Here is a 22,421-nt window from a genome sequence, read left to right on the forward strand (position 1 = left end):
CTTTACACCTGCGTTGTATTATCTATAGATCAAGCTAACTAATCCCAATGTTCATATGTCAATGCTTACGCACGGTGATTAGTCTTGCGCAAGAATACTAAACAAACGCAAACAAAATTACTTGTCAAAAAAGTACCAGCGCCTGAAAAAAATCAATTAAAAGTTACATCTCTTTAAAAATGTTAAAGTGTGCTCATATATTAATGCATAAAATCTACAATGTTTCTGCGAGAAAACATCGTCCGATTTGATGGATATTACTATAAAATGCGTAATGGGAAAAAGCATGAAACGTTATTTAAGGGGCATCTCCACAGTAAATTCCAGTTTAAAACAGTGATATTTTACAAGCCTATAAATAATTCCTGATGGTGCAATTTCACAGAAGTAAATGATGAACTTTTCGTATGTATGATCGCAAACCGTGGGACTTGCTGTTGACATGTAATTTGTTTAAGTGTTTGTAAATATCAACAAAGCATGCGAAAAATGCATGTTTTAAGGGACATAACTAGCTTATTTGTATCGCATATATTGCACATAATAGCCATGTCGTTTTCCCCGTAAGAGCCTAAAGCAAAAAATAGGAGCATTGGTTTGACCAGATTCGACTTTATGATATGTATTAACACTGTTTTTGTTTTGACTTTGAAATACAAATGGAGGTTGTGAATAATATCATTCAAATATGGCAAATAAAGAGGTATTTTAAGCATCAAAAATGCTCCTATCAGATACTATGAAGCACTCTAGACATGGAAAGAAGGTTATTTTCAGAAAAAAGTTCAACCGGTCAGTTTGGTGTAAAATATACATATTTCTGAAAAAGACTCTAAACTCACTAGTTTAACAATTTGTCTTAAAAGGGTATTTCTTACTATTATCAGATGTCTTAAAAGTATGATATAGCAGCAATTCTATTGATTGAAATGGCTCCCTTGATGCAATATTAGTGCAATATCATTTACAGCCGTCATTTGCATTTCAAGGTCAAAACCAAATAAGTGTTTATAAGTACATCAAGTCAAATGTGATCAAACAGATGTCCCTACCCTGTGCTATAGACAGTTGCGAGCAAAACAGCTTGGCTATTTTTCAGGTTTGGTTGTTTGTGTGACTTAGAAGTATTCCGTGCTACAGCTTACCAGCAACTCTATAGAAAAAAACTGTTAGCATCTACAGCAAATTATTGGTAATTTTAAGAAAGTACATGTCCACACAAACATTTTGGAATATTACATGACAATTTTTTGTGCAAATTTTTAGATGTTCAATCGTGTTTGAAATTCAACGTTATTCTGCTATTTAGATGACCCGTAACCTCGAGTATTTCATCGGTAAGATAAAACAAAATCGAATGAAACCCCTCCGTCCGCATATGCGTGAGCTCGACCTACCCGATAGCTGCACGTGGGCATCCGGTAAGCGTGATGGAAGATGTCAATAAAAACACGAGTCCATGGTCGTAACAGGTGATAAAGGGCTGAACTTCATTTGAGAATTTCGTTGTTGACAAAGTTGTAATATATGCCTATCCAATATTCCGTCTACATATATTTGAAAACTAATAGCGTAGAGAAAAATAAAAATATGTCCTGAAACCGACTACGTTTTGTAGTATTATCGAGTGTAAGTAAGCAGAAACAAGTATTATTTCCAAAAAGCTGAGAGGGCTATCAACAGCATTACTCATCACTACTGAGATATTGAACTGAACCCGCTAAAACATATAGTTTCTTTACATCCAGATATTATCTATGCTATATTCACCAGAAGAAAGACTGCTATCAAAATTTACGATATTGATGTCGACTGCTGATGCATTAACACACAACAATTGGCAATACGTACGCCTAAAGTAATAATAAACAAGAGATCCCAGAGGGATCTTGGCGCCCACCATTGAATGTTCTTCATAGGTTCCATGTCAGATTGATCTTTTCTCTACTTTTCTCTTCTTCTAAGTCTTACTAATCTATGTAAATTCAGAAGAAACCTCTAGTACTTTTCAAACAAGGGAAACCTATATATAAAATTTAAGATTTAGGCACCAAGGGGAACCTATATATGGAATTTGAGAAAGATTCCTTCAGTACTTTCTGAGAAATAGCGATAACAAACTTCAATTGTCAAAATCCAAGATGGCTGCCTGTCGGCCATGTTGTTTTCCGATTGGTCTCAAAATGCAATATGCATAACTAGGCACCTGGGGGAACCTACATATGAAATGTCAGGAAGATCCCTTCATTAGTGTCTTAGAAATAGCGATAACAAGTTTCAATTTTCGAAATCCAAGTGGCTGCCTGTCGGCCATGTTGTTTTCTGATTGGTCTCAAAATGCAATATGCATAACTAGTCACCAAGGGGAACCTACATATGAAGTTTGAGAAAGATCCCTGCAGTACTTTCTGAGAAATAGCGATAATAAGAATTGTTTACGGACGGACGGAGGGACGGACGGACGACGGACCACGGACGCAGGGCGATTTGAATAGCTCACCATCTGATGATGGTGGGCTAAAAAAGAAACAATTCGATTTTTTCCTGTGCGGCGAAAAGTCAATAATATCAAACCAACTGGATACATCATAACCAGAAACCATAAATGACCTCGATCTGGAATTAACATGTACATTTAATGTCGACGGTGAAGTTTTTTTCGGCATAGCCGTCTAATTTTCTTTTGGCCCCAGATATGACGCGACAGGTGGCGTTCTGGTCAAGATGAAGTATGTTATTGGTCAATGTAGCGGTCAATGCAAAATGCAGACATACAGTTAAAAACGAAACAAAGTTAAAGGGACCTCACGGTAAACCAATATCTATTTTGTATTTTTTATCATATTATTTGGTATACCTTTAAAAAAAATAACCTTCTGAACAATCACCATTCGAATTTGATGATGTATATACATAAAACATCAATTATTAAAAGGTTATCACTCTGAATATGCAAATGTTGTGACATATACGGAAACAAAAATGGCTTCCAATGTGAATCGACTGCGGTTGAAAACTATAACAGCTTCCGCAATGAAGAGAATAATAGTAAAATGGGTCAAACACAATCCTAGAATTAAACTTGGGAAGCAGTACAATAGATTGTAACAGTTCAAACATGAAAACAGCAGTAATACGGACGCCGCTCGTATTCTGCTTTATTGTTTGATAGTAGGTCATGATAATCTCGGTAATATTTACACAAATACAGTCTGTACCAGTACATCGCTACTGTCACTATACTATATGAACAGTGTTTACACTTATTTACACATAAATAATATTTACAGAACGTGTTATTTAACATTTAAACCACTGTGTATAATATCGTTATCCAACTAACCCAGATGGAATATAGATATCGCCTTGTAAACTATCGTGTGTTTGTGTTGCCACGATTTCAAAAGAGTCACGTAATGATCTAAAAATAATTTCCGCGCTAAATTTAGAGGGGGATTCCCAACTAAATCGAGTGGTCAAGCTGGACATAGGGATTGACTGTGAACATTGGAACAGCACAGAAACATAACTGGAAAGGAACAAAACGCGTACATTCAGTGAAAATTGCAACGTTTTTACCGTGATGTCCCTTTTAAATTGAATGCAAGCTGAATAAGTGGATGCATCTATTCAAATGACACATTTGCAGTCTTATTATCACCAAAAATGATTCAAACTGATATAATTTTGTTATCCGTGCTGAAACTGCGCATTTATTAATTACATTGTAGTTCGTTAATTTATTTCACCAGTAGTTTAACAAACTATGCCGTTTATCTTTTTTAAAGATATTTCTTGTTTAATCTATATTGTGTTTTACCTTACAATTGTAACCAAACAACACAATTCTTAAATTAAAACTTGGCTGCCTAACGTGAAAAACGTACCAACAACACAATTCTTAAATTAAAACTTGGCTGCCTAACGTGAAAAACGTACCCACTTTAGATGTGTTGATTGTGGGAAAACCCTAGGTATTTCTCCTATAAAGATAGATCATATGACTCATAAGTCAGTCTTCTAACCATGCAGGTAAATCCAGAGACGTCTTAACGAAACAAAATGTTTTGATCTAAATCGATTCACATAAATGTCCTTAAAAGAACACGGAGTACTTAGAATGGTAAGTGCCTGTCATGTAAATAACTATTACCATATCACTAAAAACAAAATGACTAGATATGCCAGGAGTATCGTAAACATTTTATTTCATATCTTAAAAGGCAATGAAATATTTCCGAATGAAATTATATAGGCAACCATTGAACACTTCCTATGAATTGTTATACGATAATAAGTACTTTTGATTTTTACATTGCTTGTACATTAAGATCTCGTCCTCCGTTGTATCCGCGGGCACAGCTACCCAAACGTTACTGACTTAACAATACATAGGGGGTTTATGTCATGTTGCACAATTATGGCCGTTTCAACACCTATGATGAATATTTCCGAATGGCATTTAATTTTCAGAAAATTTAGCACATGTTAGGATACAGTTGATATGAATACAATAAAGGGGACAAATAAATACCGATTGTTTACCAGTAACTACAGGACATATCATCCTTTATAGGTATATATTCACTTTTAAACAAAAATGGCGTTTAAACTTTGCCCCCTCTATCTCCGAGCCCAAACAACCGTTTAATTATGGTATCCCTTCTGTCTCTCCCCCTCTCCCAGCTTTCTGCTGGTATCCCCTCTCCCTGTCTCTCTTTCTAGGCACACACAACCCTCTCCTGCTTCCAATTCTCAAGAAATACTTTAGAAGTGTTTGCAATAACTACATCATATAGTGATGCCTTTTGTGTATATCGAGTATTAAGCGTTACGGGTCCCGTGCGGATATCGATACAATAAATGAATTTAAAAGCATCAAACTTATCACGAGCTGGCACCTCCGTCCGCCATTATCGAACTATTAGTGTTCCCATATCTGTTACAGGTCACGTGCTCCCCCCCCCCCCCCCCCCCCACACTGAAATACACAATATGGAATGGACATGTCATGAGATGGACAGTCATCAGTTGAAAATTTTAAGTCACAAACATACAATTGTTCTCAATACTCATTAAAGGTTTCTCGACCAATTAATTATATTTAATGATGCCAATCTCCTTTCCTTCCGTCATTACAGCAACAGTTGCTTCCTGCCTTTCATTTACGACACTTCCCACAATAGCATCGTGTTCTGAACTCTCAATGTTCCCGTCTATCGCCTTCATCTGACCCTTTTCTTTTACTACGTCTTATAAAACATGCTGCACTCACATTTTTTCCTATTTCATACTGTCAACAGGTTAAGATTCTAAGTCCTCTTCGGCATCGTAGTAAACACAATAGTCTAGATAGCCTGTCATTATGTTAAGCAAGCAGAATGGTAAGGTCAACGATATCCAGTGTTTTCTGCAGTTTTAATGATTAATTATCATATATGGTTTTAATTGGCGGGCAAGGCAAATACTATTAAAATCATAGCAAAACAGCAATTCAACATTGTTAATATATTATTTATTGCATTTAAATTTACAAATATACATAATAAATTGTTTATTACAAACAAGTAGTATTTACATAAATGTACCAAATTTATATTACATAAGCTCGCCTATTCGCCCCTACCACAACGTATTATATGACGGATGAGGTGATGTACGGTACAGATTGCAAGTACATTTGTATATAGAAAGCTAGCAAATAAGGTTTTAGAACATGAGATTTTTTCATCTCACATCAATGTTAACATTTTAATATACCTCGTTAATATAACAGCGCAATCTATTGGATGCAGTTGATCACGTGCCGGATCGTTATTATTATCATCTCTTACATATCTCTTATGAGTATGAGTATGAGTAATCAGTTTTGTTCCGCGAGTTCTGGATGTAACCAGAGGACAAAAATGGTGGTCTGCATATTTTACATTCGAAATGAAGAAGAAATTGATAACATTCTATCATAAAAGGATTTTTCTAACACGAAGGCAGCAACAAGTGCAACTATGGAATTATTTAAAGTGTTCTCAAATGTCAGTTATGAAATATTTTCATAAAGGAAAGTGTTCGATAAAATATTGAATACGGACAATTTCAACCAAATCAATTAGACAATAGTCTACGGGATTTTTTCACTTAAGTTTTCTTATTTCTTGGGTATTTCTTTAACCCCAACTCACTTCGACATTCATTGAAAACTACTCATATCTCCTAACCAAAGCAAGGGAAATACATGTATAATATAGTATCCCTGGTAGTACACTGACAATGACAGGGCATGGTGACAATTCCAGTAATAAATAATGACATCATACATACTTATATAAACTAAATGTACTATTTGATTTGTCATCGACATTCCATATTTAGTGTATATAGACGTGGAAATTTACAAGATGCGTAGGTACATGCACAACATTCATTAAACAAAAACAAAGTGACAGTTACACGTGGAACAATATGCCTTTGTTTAAAAGCCACAATATACGTAGTTTCATTGCGATATGCATATGACATATGTTTAATTATCTTCAGATTATCCTTTCCTAACCATGCTATTGTTCGTGACGTCACTTTTATGACGTGTCGGGGTCATTGATGTCATGAACAGAATATATCAAGAATCATATTATGCAAGGTAAGTTTTAGAAGGTAATGGATCGCAAATTAATTCTGCTGGCCAATCAAATGCCAGGTTACATATCGAATTGATCTGACTTCGCTATTCTCACACTTTCATTATTACTTCTTTACATAAGGTATTTGAGACAGACCCCTAATATTACAAGACCAATACACTGTGCTGACTTCATTACCAAGTTACATACAGTTTTTATAAAAAATGTTTTACAACTTAACATAATGAATTCAGCTTCAGGCAATTTAGACAAAAAGTGGAAAACATTGTAAATATATACATTTATTTATCCTGCAACTGCCACCGCATTGTCGGAATACACCCACCATACATATTTTTGCTGTATACGGCAGTGACGGAAAACAGCTGTATTTTGGAATCTTAGCGCGTGCGTCAGTTCGACTGACCTACTTCAAAGTGAAACAACATTTAAAAGGCGAACATATTTCTGTCATTTTTGACACCGTTTCACTTCAAAATGATTATTTTTGATGATCATTTTTATGACTGTTGCAGGATACGGCGAGCCACTTTTGCCTTTCTGTCCCGAGCCAAAAATACAGCGTATATTTTAAGACACTGACCATGTATTCTCTATATATATTCAATGCTTTTACATAAGCATCAGTCTATTGAACAATGTAAACAATCGGTTAAACATATATGCCTGACAAGTAACTACATGTATCATAATTATTATACATCTGTAAAGATCATTAACTTTTTTTCACTTTTGAATTTTTCGCAAAAACAAAGTCGACTTTATTCCATGGGTGATATACAAATTGATGAAGAGCTACATAGTTAATGTTTGACATGAATTTTATTGCATCTACATAAGCGCCACTGTTATGTGAAAACTCAATGGAAACCACTCTAATGTCGACTTTGTCAAACGGAATGGCGTGAATTATATCCAATTCCTCTTCTCGAACGTTAATGCTGAGGATGTCAATAACCTTCTGTTCCGTCGCAGCAAGTATGGTTTCCATCCAGAGACAGGGGACGATGGAGGATTGTCTTTGTTTGACAGCGAGGTACTCCTTAAGACTACCCGTCCTATTTGTCTGTAAGGGTAAAATTACGACATTAAATACGCGTAGTAATTAGGTAAATCGTCTCTATGGTTGCTTCCAAATCAAGTGTTCATGTGATGCCAGAGGAGGGAAACTGGGTTTACCCGCCTTGGCGTGATGCCAGGAAAAGGCACCCTGGGTTTACCCAACTTGATTTGATGCCAGGGGAGGGACCGTGGGTTCATCCGTCTTGGAGTGATGCCAAGGGAATGAACCTTTGTTTGGGTTCACCCGTTTTGGAGTTATGTGAGGAAGGCGACCCTGGGTTAACCCGTCTTCGAGAGTGATGTGAGGAGAGGGACCCTGGGTTCACCCGTCTTGAAACCTCTCACATGATGTCTCTTACATGTCTTTTCAATCGTTTATTTTCATTTCATCCGATTTGCTCTTCTATCTCTCAGCATTCTTTCTTCAATCATTCATACAATGCATCAACTAAACATCTCATAAATAACTCGCATCCTAACACGATCAATGATAGTTTGAAGTGTATGTTAAAAAGGTAAAACTCCACAGGGATTCAGGGTAATTTAAAGCATCATCATTTCTATATTGTAGAAATCCATTGGTGGATGTAGTATTTGAAATCGAAACAGACTAGGATATTCTGGTGGATATCAGGAGAACTTGTTTTATTTGAATTTGGAGATAATTATTTAGGCACAAATCACTTCTTTGTGATTTTTGTTTTACATAACTACATTTGAGAAATACATATATTTTATAATAAGGGAAAAGATTTAAGTGAAATCAAAATATTACCCAAAGGATGGCCTATATAAGTAAATAAGGTAGGCCAATATATTTCAGATTCCTACAATAAGGCAGATTTATAATGTTGAAATTCCTACAATAAGACAGGCCTATAATGTTCAGATTCCTACAATAAGGCAGGCCTATAATGTTCAGATTCCTACAATAAGACAGGCCTATAATGTTCAGATTCCTACAATAAGACAGGCCTATAATGTTCAGATTCCTACAATAAGGCAGGCCTATAATGTTCAGATTCCTACAATAAGGCAGGCCTATAATGTTCAGATTCCTACAATAAGGCAGGCCTATAATGTTCAGATTCCTACAATAAGGCAGGCCTATAATGTTCAAATTTCTGCAATAACGCATGTCTATAATGTGCAGAATCTTACAATAAGGCAGGCCTTATAATGTTCAAATTCCTACAATAAGGCAGGCCTATACTTTTAAGATTCTTACTATAAGGTAGGTCTTTAATGTTCAGGTTTCTTACAATAAGACAGGTCGATAATGTTCAGATCTCAACAGTAAGTCAGGTCCTCATGTGGGTTAATGTTGCATTTATAATTAAAAAGAACAAAAATCGTCATGTTTTTATATAAATTCAATATTTAATGATTTCCCGGTAAGTTCTGTTTGTTTTCTTGATCGGATTTTAATGTTAGGTGTCCAACGTCTTTATCGGGATGTTTTCGTCGGTCCTCCTGTTCTCGCGTGGTCACGTGACCGGCACGAAGGACTACATTAACACTTGGTCGGTAAATATGGCCAGAGCACCCGACCAACGTATTTTGTCGTACAACAAATATGATGCACTTATTCATCGTGCTAAGAAACCGAGAAAAATGCTGTACATTCTTCTATTTATTCAAGTATGGTTACGTACATAACGGCGTTATAATCTGGTCTTAATTGACGAAGTGCCGATTAATTGACTACTTTTTAAGTAATTTTGACGATGTTTGTCATTTTCGTTAGAATGTACAGCACTTTTCGTTGTTCTCATACAATTACCTTCACGCTCTTATCTGTTTTATAATTATTGATTTAGGGTAATCGGGTGCTCTAGGGCGATTTATAGAGCAAGTGTTAATGTTCATTCTCCAATATTGGAACTCTTCAGTGTTTTAGGTATCGAAATCGGCATATAGAAAAGAACAAACGTTAATAAACGAATGCAATGGATCGTAATTAATTCAAATAATTATTTACAGATGATTTCCAAAGACATAAGGTATAGTTAGACGTTTTCGGCTGTACATGCAAGTTTGTAAATTCGACACTGTTATAAAACCACCGTCCTCGTCGTTGCCATGACAGCCGATCGAAGCTCCGATCACGAATGCACTGTCAAAGTGAAATTTGAAGTATTTTTCGCAACATGCCGTTTAAACTTAAATTTACATTCACACCTCATATTGATTGGGATTGTTTAATCATACCTGATCAATTGAATTGAAAGAAAACTAACAAAACACTAAAAAACACAGAATGAAGCCTTCGTGTCAGGCAGTGCAGACACACCGCGGGATCTGTAAACAATGTGACGTCATTGGAATGTACAAGTTGCAACAATGTACAACAATGTATTTTTTACATGAATACACTAATGATCAACAAAACGGAACGCAACATTAACCGACATGCGTCTATAATATTAAATTCCTACAATAAAACAAATCTTTAATGTTCAGATTTCTACAATAAGGTAGGTCATACCTACAATAAGGCAGGCCTGTAATAGTAAAAATCTTACCCTCAGACATGCTTGTAATGTATGTGCCTTTCTGTGTTTTGTCAGTAGGGTTTGATATCGACCTGGGTATGGCTCTATCAGGAGGCCGTTATAGTTTCTCTCTTTCTCGAAAAATAAGGTGACAGATTGACTTTCTCCCATTTCCAGCACCAACATCAACATAAAAGCCGAAATTCTGAAATAAAACAAAACAAATAAGTGTGACAATGTTATCAGTACGTTTCTTAAGTCACACGACTGGAAACTGTGTTATGTTTTTCATAAAGAATCCGTAACAATTATATTTTCGGATATTCGACACCGACTGTTGATTTTGCATTATACCTTAATTTATGTGCAAATAAGATGTGCATTTTAATTGTTGTTTATTTCAATAGTACCACTGTCTGTTTGTACGCTGAGGAAATGCACAACCAAATACCAGCGAATTAAACACATTTATTTAAGGCGAAAATTGTGTTATTTTCGTTATGTTCTAAAGTATTTCCACTAATAATGCATTGGATTGTGGTTTTTTTTATCAAAATTCACAACATTGCATAATATCTTGGACAAGTTCGAGTTTCAGGATTGTTGGCATTAGGTACGTTCACTGTTATAGAATATTTAATAAAATCCTTGTCAGCGCCCTAGCTGCTTCTTTCTTTGAAGGATTTTGATCAAACAACAAGGTCTATACTATCTTGAATTATTCTCAGTTTCAGGGTTGTGAGGTCAAGGTCATCATTGCTATTGTTTCTTTTTTTTTATATAAAATTCCGCGGTCAAAATACTAGCATTACAACTCCTTGTAATATAACATTCAAATAAGTTACAAGCTCACTGTGAAGCCAAATTAATACCAAAGGACAACACATTTACTTCAAATCATTACAATGTGATAGCTAATGAGGGCCAGTAGGTGACATATATCTCGTTAGCAATACTTAGAATGCTGAGATAGAACATGGAATTATATGCCAACATTTTTCAAAGAACAAAAATTGTTAAAAAGCTGAAGAAACAACCAAATGTCATTCTAAGGGAAATCACTCGCATGACTTGGAGGGGAACAAACTTGTATACTCTTAAACCACAGAGACACTTCCACTTAACATTCCTCATATGAACACCACCATATAAATCACATTCATTTCGATATGACCGCACTTGATGCACCATCATTTCGTTAAATATGCTGCATACATATTTGCAATGACGTTTATGATGTATACAATATCACTTTAACAGTTTTCGTTATTAACGACGTGAATACTTTAGAAATAATACAATATACTAACAAATTCAGTGCATATGCAAATCATAGCATTGTTAAGATAAAAATAAAGCTATGTTAAATCCATATGTGAATGTCATAAACATAACTACACGACTTTCGCTGCAGATCTTTACATTTAATATAAATAGTCATTACTTTAAAACATAGTACATGTATTCATTCTGAAATCAAAATAGAAAAGTCTATGTTCCGTTGTCGGTTGGCTGGCTTAATCAGACTACCGTAAAATAAGCAATACTTCACCGAGTACAAAATACATTATGCCTTTTACGGGGTTATACATATTTGTAGATAAAAACTAGTTTCATTCATCATGTTTTACCCGAGTTAAATTGATTTTCACATGTTCACTCAAGCAAATCTTCATGTTACCTATCCCAACATTTCTTGAGTTTACATTGTAAAGTATCATCAGCATTGCTAATCTTTAAGATCTTGTTCGTTCTGCTCTATGTATGCGCTCTGCAAACATAATTATGGGAATTTCCATAGTGAAATACATCTTTTACAAAGTTTTCTTTTCATCGAAGGCCCTAACTACACCATTTACTTATCGATATTTCATCCCTTCAGTAACTCTTAACATGACCTAACATAATGGCTATGAGTACTACGAATCACAATAAGAGCTACGCCGACTCACTGATTTTACGTCCTTGACTTTGACTTAGTGAAATACATAAACCTTTTAATATTTATATCACTAGTGTGCCTCATTATTCCAACAAGTTGCACCAACTACATTCTAATGAGGTTTTCATTAATGCGGTTATTCCTGTTTTGTAATCTTCAGTATTTTCTTCCAATTTCTGGTGCACCCCTCCCTTTTTACTTTGCTTCTTCGAGTTCTTCTTCCTCCTCTGTGTAATTGCTATAGGGACCACAGAACCAAATCAAAAATAGATTGGTTCCTTGGTCCCTATACCATCCTTAAGTAACATTGCTGTCCTACCGCCAATTTACTATGCTAAGGAGACGAATTTAGTCACAGTACTTGTTTTCTAATCATCGTTGTTTATTTATGTAATCAGTTTTAAAATGTTAATAATGAATAAAACACACATTTTACACTCCACGTATATTGTACGCCTAAAATTCAATAAATCTGAGAGATGGAATTTGCATTCATTCGTTTTTACTTATTCGGTATTATCGACAATATTCTAGATCAAGTCTTTCATTTCTCAATTAGCTCATTTGTATGGAATTATCTGTGTCGGGCATGCCATTATATTTTTGTGTGTTTTTTTTTTAATGTATCAAGCTTAATTAACTTGCTCATTAACTGAATGGCGAGAAATATATAAGATCGTATAACACTATTTCTAAGAATAATTCTAAACCTTATTTTCCCTCGTTTAATCAATTTTGATTTTGAATTATGGCTTCGTTATTATGTTGGTATTCTTTGTTATTTCTGAAATTATCGCCGGAGAAAATGTGTTGTAATAATACATATTTACATAGTAACTCATCAAAATTCTGTTAATGCATCTTTACCTTTTTCATAAGATGTTCATCAATTATCTTGCTTTGTCCTCTAGAATAGTCTGAATTGGGTTTATTCTCTGTGAAGTTATATTGCTCCCCTGGTGCTGTCCGATGATAAGGCTTAATTAGAATGTCGCGGACATAGTTGATCAACCTCTGATCACCAGCTGGGTAATCCAGAACGGAAAGTTCCGCGTCAGAAGCAAATGTTCTAGAACTGCCAACGGACACAAAGTGATTCAAGTCCTCGTCTCGTGAAACCAGAACTTGGAGCAAAATGAATAGGAAGAAGACAGTCACCAGCACACCACCGTATGTACAAAAACGGGCGGTCCTCCGTCTTCCAAGCAACATTGTTTATTCTTCCTCCTCGGAGTGGGGCTCTACCTCATATCATTTCTGGAATGAGAAAAACAATATCAAAATTACCTTTATTGTTTAAGATAATGGATCATGTTGTTATCTCTGCATTTTGGATATCATTGAATTATTGCAAGGTTTATTTTGCTATATCTGACGATGGCACTACACAACAAATGCAGTTCTAAATTGGTAATGGTGACGTCGATGAATGCCTCATAATACTAGTTATGATTACCTGATAGATTTTCTTGAGACAAGCGGTATATAAATGCATATAGGACATGAAATGCATTAATAACAAATATATTCAACGGTTGTTGACGTATAGTGTTTCATTAGAAAGCTGCGTGAATAACGTAAGTCGCCGAAATCATTATATCAATTATATTTTTGATCAACAAATTCTTAAGAAAAAAATATCCTTGCATTCAACTAGGAATAACGATATGATATGTGCATTTGTGGTATCGAACATTAGGATAGTTCGATTGTATGCAGTTCGTGTTATTTAATTTTCGTGTTTTTATTCAAGCTTACTCGCAAAAGTTTATTTATCTGGTTTGATACTGGTAAAATGTTCCAGTTCACAATGTATCTTAATGCATTTGACTTAACCTCTATATAAAGTAAGTTGTCTATAACGACCACTTTATCCAACGTTCTTGAGTTGCCTTTCAAGACTATGTTTATTTTGATACCAGAACTCAATTTCTAACCCATATAAACAGAGGCGGTCGATAACAGACCATCATTGTACCTATGCAGGAATTATGTCGGCATGTACAAAAGCATATGTCAATGTGACCTCGGAGGTCTCCTATAATTGGAAGATCACGTGACATGTCTGTGCAAATATAAATGGAGTAATATATTTACATTAGCGACACTATTAAAATTTCTGAACAAATAGCTTCAAGTACAATCAATTTGGTTTAAAGAGTTCCAACATCGTTTCAAATTTCATTTTTTATTATTCATGAAGAAGTGTGCCCTTGGATAAACAACACATAATTTTAAAGGTAAAATAACAAAGAGATGTATAGAAACAGTATTCTAAAACTCGTATTGTATTATAAACGTGTTACGTTGGTAAATTTCCCTTGCCCCTGATATCTAATGCTATGAATACCCGGTAATATTATCTTAAACATCTTAAAGCGATATGTCCATACACATTTATTCTCAAGTAAGAGGAAACACACATGTACTGATGGCCCTTCTGCTTACAAAATGATCATGTATGACCTTGGATTGTTAAAGAAGGACTACTGACCATCACAAAATACAACGTTGATGCTACGATGATGATAATACGATTTCCTGACCACAGGGTTGTTATCGAAATTGGTCAATTGCTACCTCTGAGCCTTTAACGATGATCATAGATATTTATTCATGTTCAGAACGTTTATTATACTATTGTGGAAAAGAGTGGTGCAAAGAAACTCACAAGTAGTCTAATCTGACATTGGGCCGTTTAGTTTTGACCGATGACCACATATTGAATGAGGAGGAGAGTTTGATTTTAAGATACTAACATGGTGAAACAAATAGTCTGTTCAGGGGTTTTCGAGATACCTTTGGCGTATTAGGAAGTACATCGCTTTAAACCTATACAGAATAACAATATCAACGCATTCTAAAAAGACACCCGGAACAAGATAACACAATGGGCGTGCTACTGTTAGTTTTGGGTGACGTTTTGATATTAATGAACATAATATGACAACCATATAAACACCATTACATGTAGGTCGATATTTATATATTCAGTGCACGATGGTAAGTTTCTTTATTTAATTTTATCAGAATTCCTCATCGGTTTTGACTACACGTGTCATGAAAATTAAGCTTGAATCACAAAGGAAACCTTTCATAGCGATATAATCCAAACATAAATTAACTTCATAGATGTCGCATTTCTAGACAAACGCAGACCATTTATAACATGTATAAATTTGTCCTAAAATAAATAATTAACTCGTTAATATGACTGCTTTGTAACTGCGATACATGCATGCCATAAGATGCATGCAATATTTCTCATAGTTAAATAGCAGTTGATGACGCTAACATCCTATGAATAAGTGAAGTTGCAATGGCTCATGTATTTATATTTAGCTCGCAAGGCATTATTCAAAGCCGGATGTAGAAAAGGTATTCATCATCAGGTTGTACAAAGACTCAATTAGTTCTTTCCAATAGTAAATCATTTAGTATATGATATACTAAAATAACTAGTAGGCGGCGGGGGGAAATGCAAAACAAATCACAAGAAATATCGAAATCTTAACTGGATCGAGGCATTATTTAATGCTGGATGTAGAAAGATAAGGTTATTCCTTCATCATAATATTGTACAAAGACACAATTAGTTCTTTTCAATAAAAACCATTTAGGATACAGTACAGTAAAATATCTAGTAGGCGACGGAGGAAATGTAAAACAAATCACAAGAGATATCGAAATCGGAACTGGATCGAGGTTCAATAAATCGCTCATTAACATTTTAATAAAACACTAAGGACAAAATTACCATAGTGTTATGTATATAAATGGTCTGTGAAACAGTGGTAATAGTACTTACAATGATTTAAACATATCATCCAGGCAACAATGAAATATGTTTCTTCTTTGCTTTTCGAATTTCACCAGATCCCATGTACAATTCGAATATACTGTAGAAATCTTACAGTATACAAGATCTAAGCATTATACATGTGATTCCCTCTCTGTCCTTTAAACCTGAACTGAGGCTGTAGAGCTATTCCTCAATACAAGTCAATCCATTCGATCAACCCTCTCTAATGCGATTACTTGTTATGAAGCAGATTCAGTGAATGGGAATCAAGAGTGATTCGAATCCGCAATTGATTGAAACTGAGAATCAAAGCAATTATATGCCAATATCACACACAGACCTACAGCACGCGGTGCTTTCAAGTTTATACTCTATTAGACATTAATGTAACGCGCTTTTCTTACTTCAATGGCGATATCACGTCCCATGTCACGACTTCGTGGTTTTGATCGGAACTATTCTCAGCGATATTATTAAGTATAATATTTGAACATCACGATTTCCAGCTTAACACTATACATAATGCATCTAATACATCAAGATACAGTTTGTAGCCCCATACCATGTCTTCCTTAGAGCTACTGTGTCATATAAGAATAGATGATATAGATATAACAAGAGAGTATATAAAGTATATAATAGAAAGAGTAAAAATGAAAAGGTCTTGCTTTAGGGACTGTAAATCAATTATTTTCTGTTGTATGAAATATACGTATTATGTATGAATATTGCATATAAAAGAAAAGAAATACGTATTTGTATCAATGATTTAATTTGTTGCAGTGAATATCATGTCATAATTATGGACATGGAAAGTGATATACATTGACCTAGATGTTAAATATAGACTTATGCCATTTTGTTATGAAAATAATAGATACAATGTTGAATAACAGTCCTCAGGTTCCACATTATTTACATGAATACAGCCTGGATGAAAGATAAGCACAATTCCGTCCGTTGGTTCTAAGTCATATTTACACCCCAAGAATTGTTTGAAATATGTCTAGTCTATTTCGTTAAACATTCACTGGATGTGATTCCTGAAAATCAGTATCGGGGAAAATGCCGAATGTTAAACTTTAACAAGCGGTTATCGGAGACAAAGGTACAAAACGTTGACGTATTGCAGATAAAGGAGTTACAAGCTGACTACTCCTAGAGAAAAGCAATACACGTGGTCAGACACATATAAAGCCAATGAACACCATCTGAATGATGATAAAACAACGGGGATTAAGGAAATAATTGCCTACTTATAAATCACTATTACGTTATGTTTGCTTTCTGTCTGAAGGCGTAGGCCAAATACCTGTCGTGCAAATATGCACACGTCTGAATGATATATCACAGTGCATTTCCCTCGGGCGAGAACTACAAAACATTCAATATGCAAGAATATTAATCTCGTTGTATCCTTGGATTTCGACTGATTTTTATACAGATAATGATTTTTATGCAGGTATAATAAGAAAATCAAATATAGAAATGGGTGTGTCATGCTCGAGAGAAAAACATTCTGCACACGTAAGTATGGGCGTGCCTAAATGGGCAAAACTTCACATTACATCTCTGCTCTACACTTGCAGTCCAAATAACAAATGAAGTTTTATTCTATTCTAACTCACATCCATGTACCTGTCATGTCCGATACGCGTGGGATTTTAAAACAATTTCAATTTTGAAAATCCTGTTAATGAATTATGTCAATCTTCGTCTCCGAATGGAAACAATCAGTGACACCTGTTGTATAATCACATGCCTCGCGTGTCAACAATACACAGTAATACATTCAGAATATCACTACAGCTCACCACTTACCTGTATGTGTATAACTCACAGGGAATCCATTACATGCATTCAGAATGAATTGTTAATTGGTAGTCAATGTTCATTGACAGACACGCACTAGGAAAGTCCTATCTTTTTTTTTTTTATCTCGTGCCACAAAGTATTCTGTGTCCTCGATACATGTATTAGTGCATTGGCTGGAATTAGTAATCAATTATCGCGACTTATTCATGTACATGGACATACTTTTTATATATGATCTATCTGGTCAAATCAATTATTTCCCAGGATATATAACATATATGTGTTATTTAAAAGGGCATCTGTGTATAATAAACACAACAATCCATAACTATAAACATGAGCACACACATATTGACGTTAAACGTAACCGATCTACTCACGAAGAAATAATCATAATGTTACCCCGATAACGTATCATAATACAAGATATCAAATATATCAACATTTTTGAAATGCGAGTGATACAGTTGATGCTGACCAACTACACTGAGCAAGCTAGCTTCTATTGGGGCGTTCAAATACAAATGGTAGTATTATAATATTACATCACTGGAATGTATAATACAATGTATGAGCAATTAAAGCATGGCGGTTAACAAGTACGTGTATAATGAATGATCACAATAGTTATCACACTTCTCTCAAATCAGGATGAAAGTGATTGAGTCGTACATGATTTGAATAATTAAGCTGACATAAACTTACATACCTTGCTGTAGCATTCAATAAAGTGAATTTGATCTTCACAAAAAACTGTCACCTGTGTTACGTGTAAATAACATCATGTATCTATCAGCCACATACTTCGTATACCACGGACGTATGACACAGTGCAAACAAAATTAAGGGAGATTTGCATAACTTAAGACATGAAATACCACGTACCTGTAAACCGACTTCCTGGTAAGATCCAAATCTACAGATTACATACAGTATGGCATGTATTTTTACACAGGAAAACTATCTAAAAAGAGATGATATTACATCTACCTACAGGTTTCGTCACGACAACCATCTCACTTATATACTATACTTGTATTGTACGCCTGGATGACTGAAAAACGTTTCAGTCAAAATATTGAAAGCAACTCATACAGACCTAACTTAAGAATGGACTATTATCACAAATATTTAAATCACGTCCACAAACGTACCGCGACACTTTCCAATAAAAATCTTTAATATTAGCGATGATCAACTGAGTCTCAATTATACACGCTTGACGGACGATACCCTACTAGCAATGTCCCGTGCCCTACTTACATTGACGATATAGCCTCGGATCTCAACCGAGTGGTGCTTTGTTAGCTTGTTTTGCACACACCCGGTATGCCTTAGGATGTCTGGATGGACCGAATAATAAGTGTATTACGATATATGACCTCATTATAGAAACCAAACGCTGTCGTAAAACACATATGGCAATTTTATTACATTACATCCTGTGTAATGTCCACAATCACCACACGTGGCTAATTACGCCAAATTTCCTTTTGAACTAGTGTCAAATTTAAAAGCACAACCGCGGAAAAGCGTTGTTCCTGGTTCCTTTGGTACTTTGCAAGAAAAAAAATACAATCAAAATAAAAACCCGTCTAACGCACCTTTAATTACTAAGTTGCACGACTATAAATCATGCTTACCGAACACTTTTATTCAAGATCGGACGGTACGAACATTATACAGCTACTCTTGTCTCCAAGTAAGGTATGTTTTCATTCTTCTCTCTTGGATGCAAAGGAAAGCAGAACTACATTCCCAATAAGACATGTCTTGTCTGATAAAAACATCTAGGGCATGTTTCATCAACGGTCCTTACTATAACATTTCGTGACCTAAACCTTCCATCAAAAAGCATTACAGAATTTAAGGAACATTCACTAAGTTTATTTCCTTAAATCCAATGACGCTTTTATATGGAAACTTTAAGTTAAAGCATTTCCTTAAGTCATTGATCTTTGGTGGAACTGGAGCAAGGCGGGTGGACATGCTTCTGTCCAAAGTATATATCAGTGGAATGAGCAGATGCCAGTTTTGTTTCTTTTCTCGTTGTTTTATCAACCATGTTTTATGCCGGACAGTTTAATGAGAATGAAACATAATTTTGAAAATAACAATAGTAATACATAACAATATACGTATTTGTATTAATTTGTGTAAATTGCATGTTATTTACATTTCTTCGCCTTTTAACTTCGAACTATTTGAAATACATTTGCTAAACAAATGATGGTACTGAAGGGTTAAGCTGTTTTTGAGCTTCTATTCAGAGTATTTAAACATATATAGACTCGGGAGTATTGATATTCATGTTTTGCCTTAGATAAAGCTGGTCTTTGTATCCCGATAGAGAAGAGATCGCAAACTCTAACATACTTTTTATAGGACAATATAAAGTACAAAATAAGCATAAAATCGCTGATCTTACACGCTATACTGCTTAACAAAAGATAATTGTTTTGCATACACACAAAGGTAGATCATGCATGATGACCATATTTTTTTATCAGATCGACGATATGACTTCAATTCTCTGAATACTTGAACAAGACAAAAATAAAGAGTGCCGACGTATAAATATGTACGGGGTATTGATATACGAGGGGGTAATGTCTATTTTAATGTAAAAAATGAAATAGAGTGTAACGCGTACCTTATTGTACATAAAAGCATTAAGCAATCTTGTGAAAATCGTGGTCGTGTCAAGAAATTAATTTTGAGGGGGAGGAGGGGGATAGCTACTGAAATGGAACCGTTTTAAATGGGAAGGTGGAAAGTTTGTTGGTGGTGATGGTGGAAAGCGGTTGGGAGTTTGTAAGGTGTACTGTAAATTGATTGATAAGTGAACAAACAGTATTTCATCTTAGAACACTTAACCATAAAACAAGAATACATAATTAATAAATTCTTCTCAATTTCCTCATTTCTTCATTTTTATATTCATTTCTTCATTTTTACTTTCCTCATTTGTCTATCAGTATATATTCCTGGTCTCTATCATTTTCATATTCCTAATTTCTCTACTATTTTCCAATTCCTCATATCTCTATTATTCCCAAATTCCTCAATTCACCACTATTTTCAAATTTCTATTTCTCTCTGGTTTTCATATTTATCAATCATTTTTTGATAATTCTCATTTAACTGGTTTATCCGAGAGCTGATCTTATAAAATTGGTGTATAACGATGAAAAATATGTTGAATAACTTAAGATGATCTTGTTAATATCGAGTGTCAACCTAAACATGGATATACAGGTGGGGGTTTCGGCAGAAACACAAATAAACAATTATACAGGTTTACATATCATATAAACAATCAAATCGGGAATACAACAGATATGTATAGACATATTCAACCTATAATAAAAGTGTACTTACATATTTAAAGATTTGTAATCCCAGTGCATACGGCCTACTGTTTTATAAACTGTCCCAAGGTATCTGACGGTAAGTTAGAAACAGGTGCTTGTCAGGAGTATTCCATCCTAGTTGGGTTCATAAGCGTGATCTAATGTACAATGTATACATACAGGTGGTTCGTCCTGACCCGCCCATCGCCACCCGTCCGTATTAGCGTTTAAATCCCTATACGTAAGACACAACTACCCAAACGTATCCGTCGTACCTAAACAACAGTTATCACATAAGTACTACCTGTAATCAACCGGGATTTACACTCGCTACTCCTGCTGATCTGTTCACACTGACATTTAACAAGGTCTGGTGACTGACCGTACACCCTTATCCCCCAGATCCTCGCCAGTTCTAAAGCGATATTGTTGTTACGTTGACATCCGCAGCCACATGATCTAAACACATGGACATGTGGTACATACAACAAAAACAGCCAAAAACAATGCAGGAGATGGATTAGTGTCAAGTCTTTAAAAAACATGTTGGCATTTTGTTGTCCATTTAAGGATTGAATAGTGTTATGTTGAGGTGTATACCCCCAAACACCTCAACATAACTTTATTTAATCTTTATATTTATATTTTTTTGATATTTTGTACAATATTTTGTCTTTGACAAATAGGGACTTGTGCAAGTCTACCACAGAACTTACCGAAATGTACGGCATCACTCTTCGTCTACATATGGTTAATACTTTTAGGGTTTCTTTCGTGAACAAACTTAATAGCGAATTAAAACAAATGTTAGTTTTAAAGGAATTTATTTCATATAAATATGATCACTTTGGAAAGGAATTAAACAAATATAGTCCAAGCTCAACAAATGTATTCCTACGCCGGACTTGATACAGTTCATTGAAAAATGACTCGAGTTAACTGAGGTAGGTTCATTGAGTCTGAATTGAGTGGAAATATAAATATTCTGTAATATATGGTGTTGTATAAAATACATTTAGCAAACATAGCTTACATTTCATGATACAATATATCTATAACAAAATATCAAATGAGATATAAATGTTAAGATAGATCATCAGGTACCCTTTGAGATATATCATCAAAGATATGTCATAAAAGCTTATATAATAAAACTTTATATTTGTACCTTGTAAAGATCAAATAAAGATATTACATGTTTCATAAAAGATGGAACGATATCTAATATAATTTGATTAAATGATCAACATTAATTGGTCCCCGAACGAATGGTACGTTATGATCAATGTAACTTGGTCCACCATGCATGCGGGC

General features: G+C 34.8%; 1 protein-coding gene across 6 annotated transcripts; it reads right to left on the reverse strand.

The window, feature by feature from the left end:
- Window positions 1-7,149: 7,149 nt before the first annotated feature.
- Window positions 7,150-21,332, reverse strand: LOC117341998. Of its 6 annotated transcripts, none has more exons than XM_033903938.1 (3): window positions 13,005-13,394; window positions 10,226-10,400; window positions 7,150-7,704 (listed from the first exon to the last, which is right to left on the reverse strand). In XM_033903938.1, the coding sequence occupies exons 2-3, from the start codon at window positions 10,385-10,387 to the stop codon at window positions 7,354-7,356; spliced, it is 513 nt and encodes a 170-aa protein (XP_033759829.1). In that variant the 5' UTR covers window positions 10,388-10,400; window positions 13,005-13,394; the 3' UTR covers window positions 7,150-7,353. The 6 variants fall into 6 exon arrangements, with proteins under 6 accessions (XP_033759829.1, XP_033759830.1, XP_033759832.1 ...); XM_033903939.1 differs by lacking the exon at window positions 7,150-7,704 and adding an exon at window positions 21,136-21,332; XM_033903941.1 differs by lacking the exon at window positions 7,150-7,704 and adding an exon at window positions 18,640-18,659.
- Window positions 21,333-22,421: the final 1,089 nt, after the last annotated feature.

This window comes from Pecten maximus, chromosome 14 (genome assembly GCF_902652985.1).
Source record: "Pecten maximus chromosome 14, xPecMax1.1, whole genome shotgun sequence".
Classification (NCBI taxonomy): domain Eukaryota; kingdom Metazoa; phylum Mollusca; class Bivalvia; order Pectinida; family Pectinidae; genus Pecten; species Pecten maximus.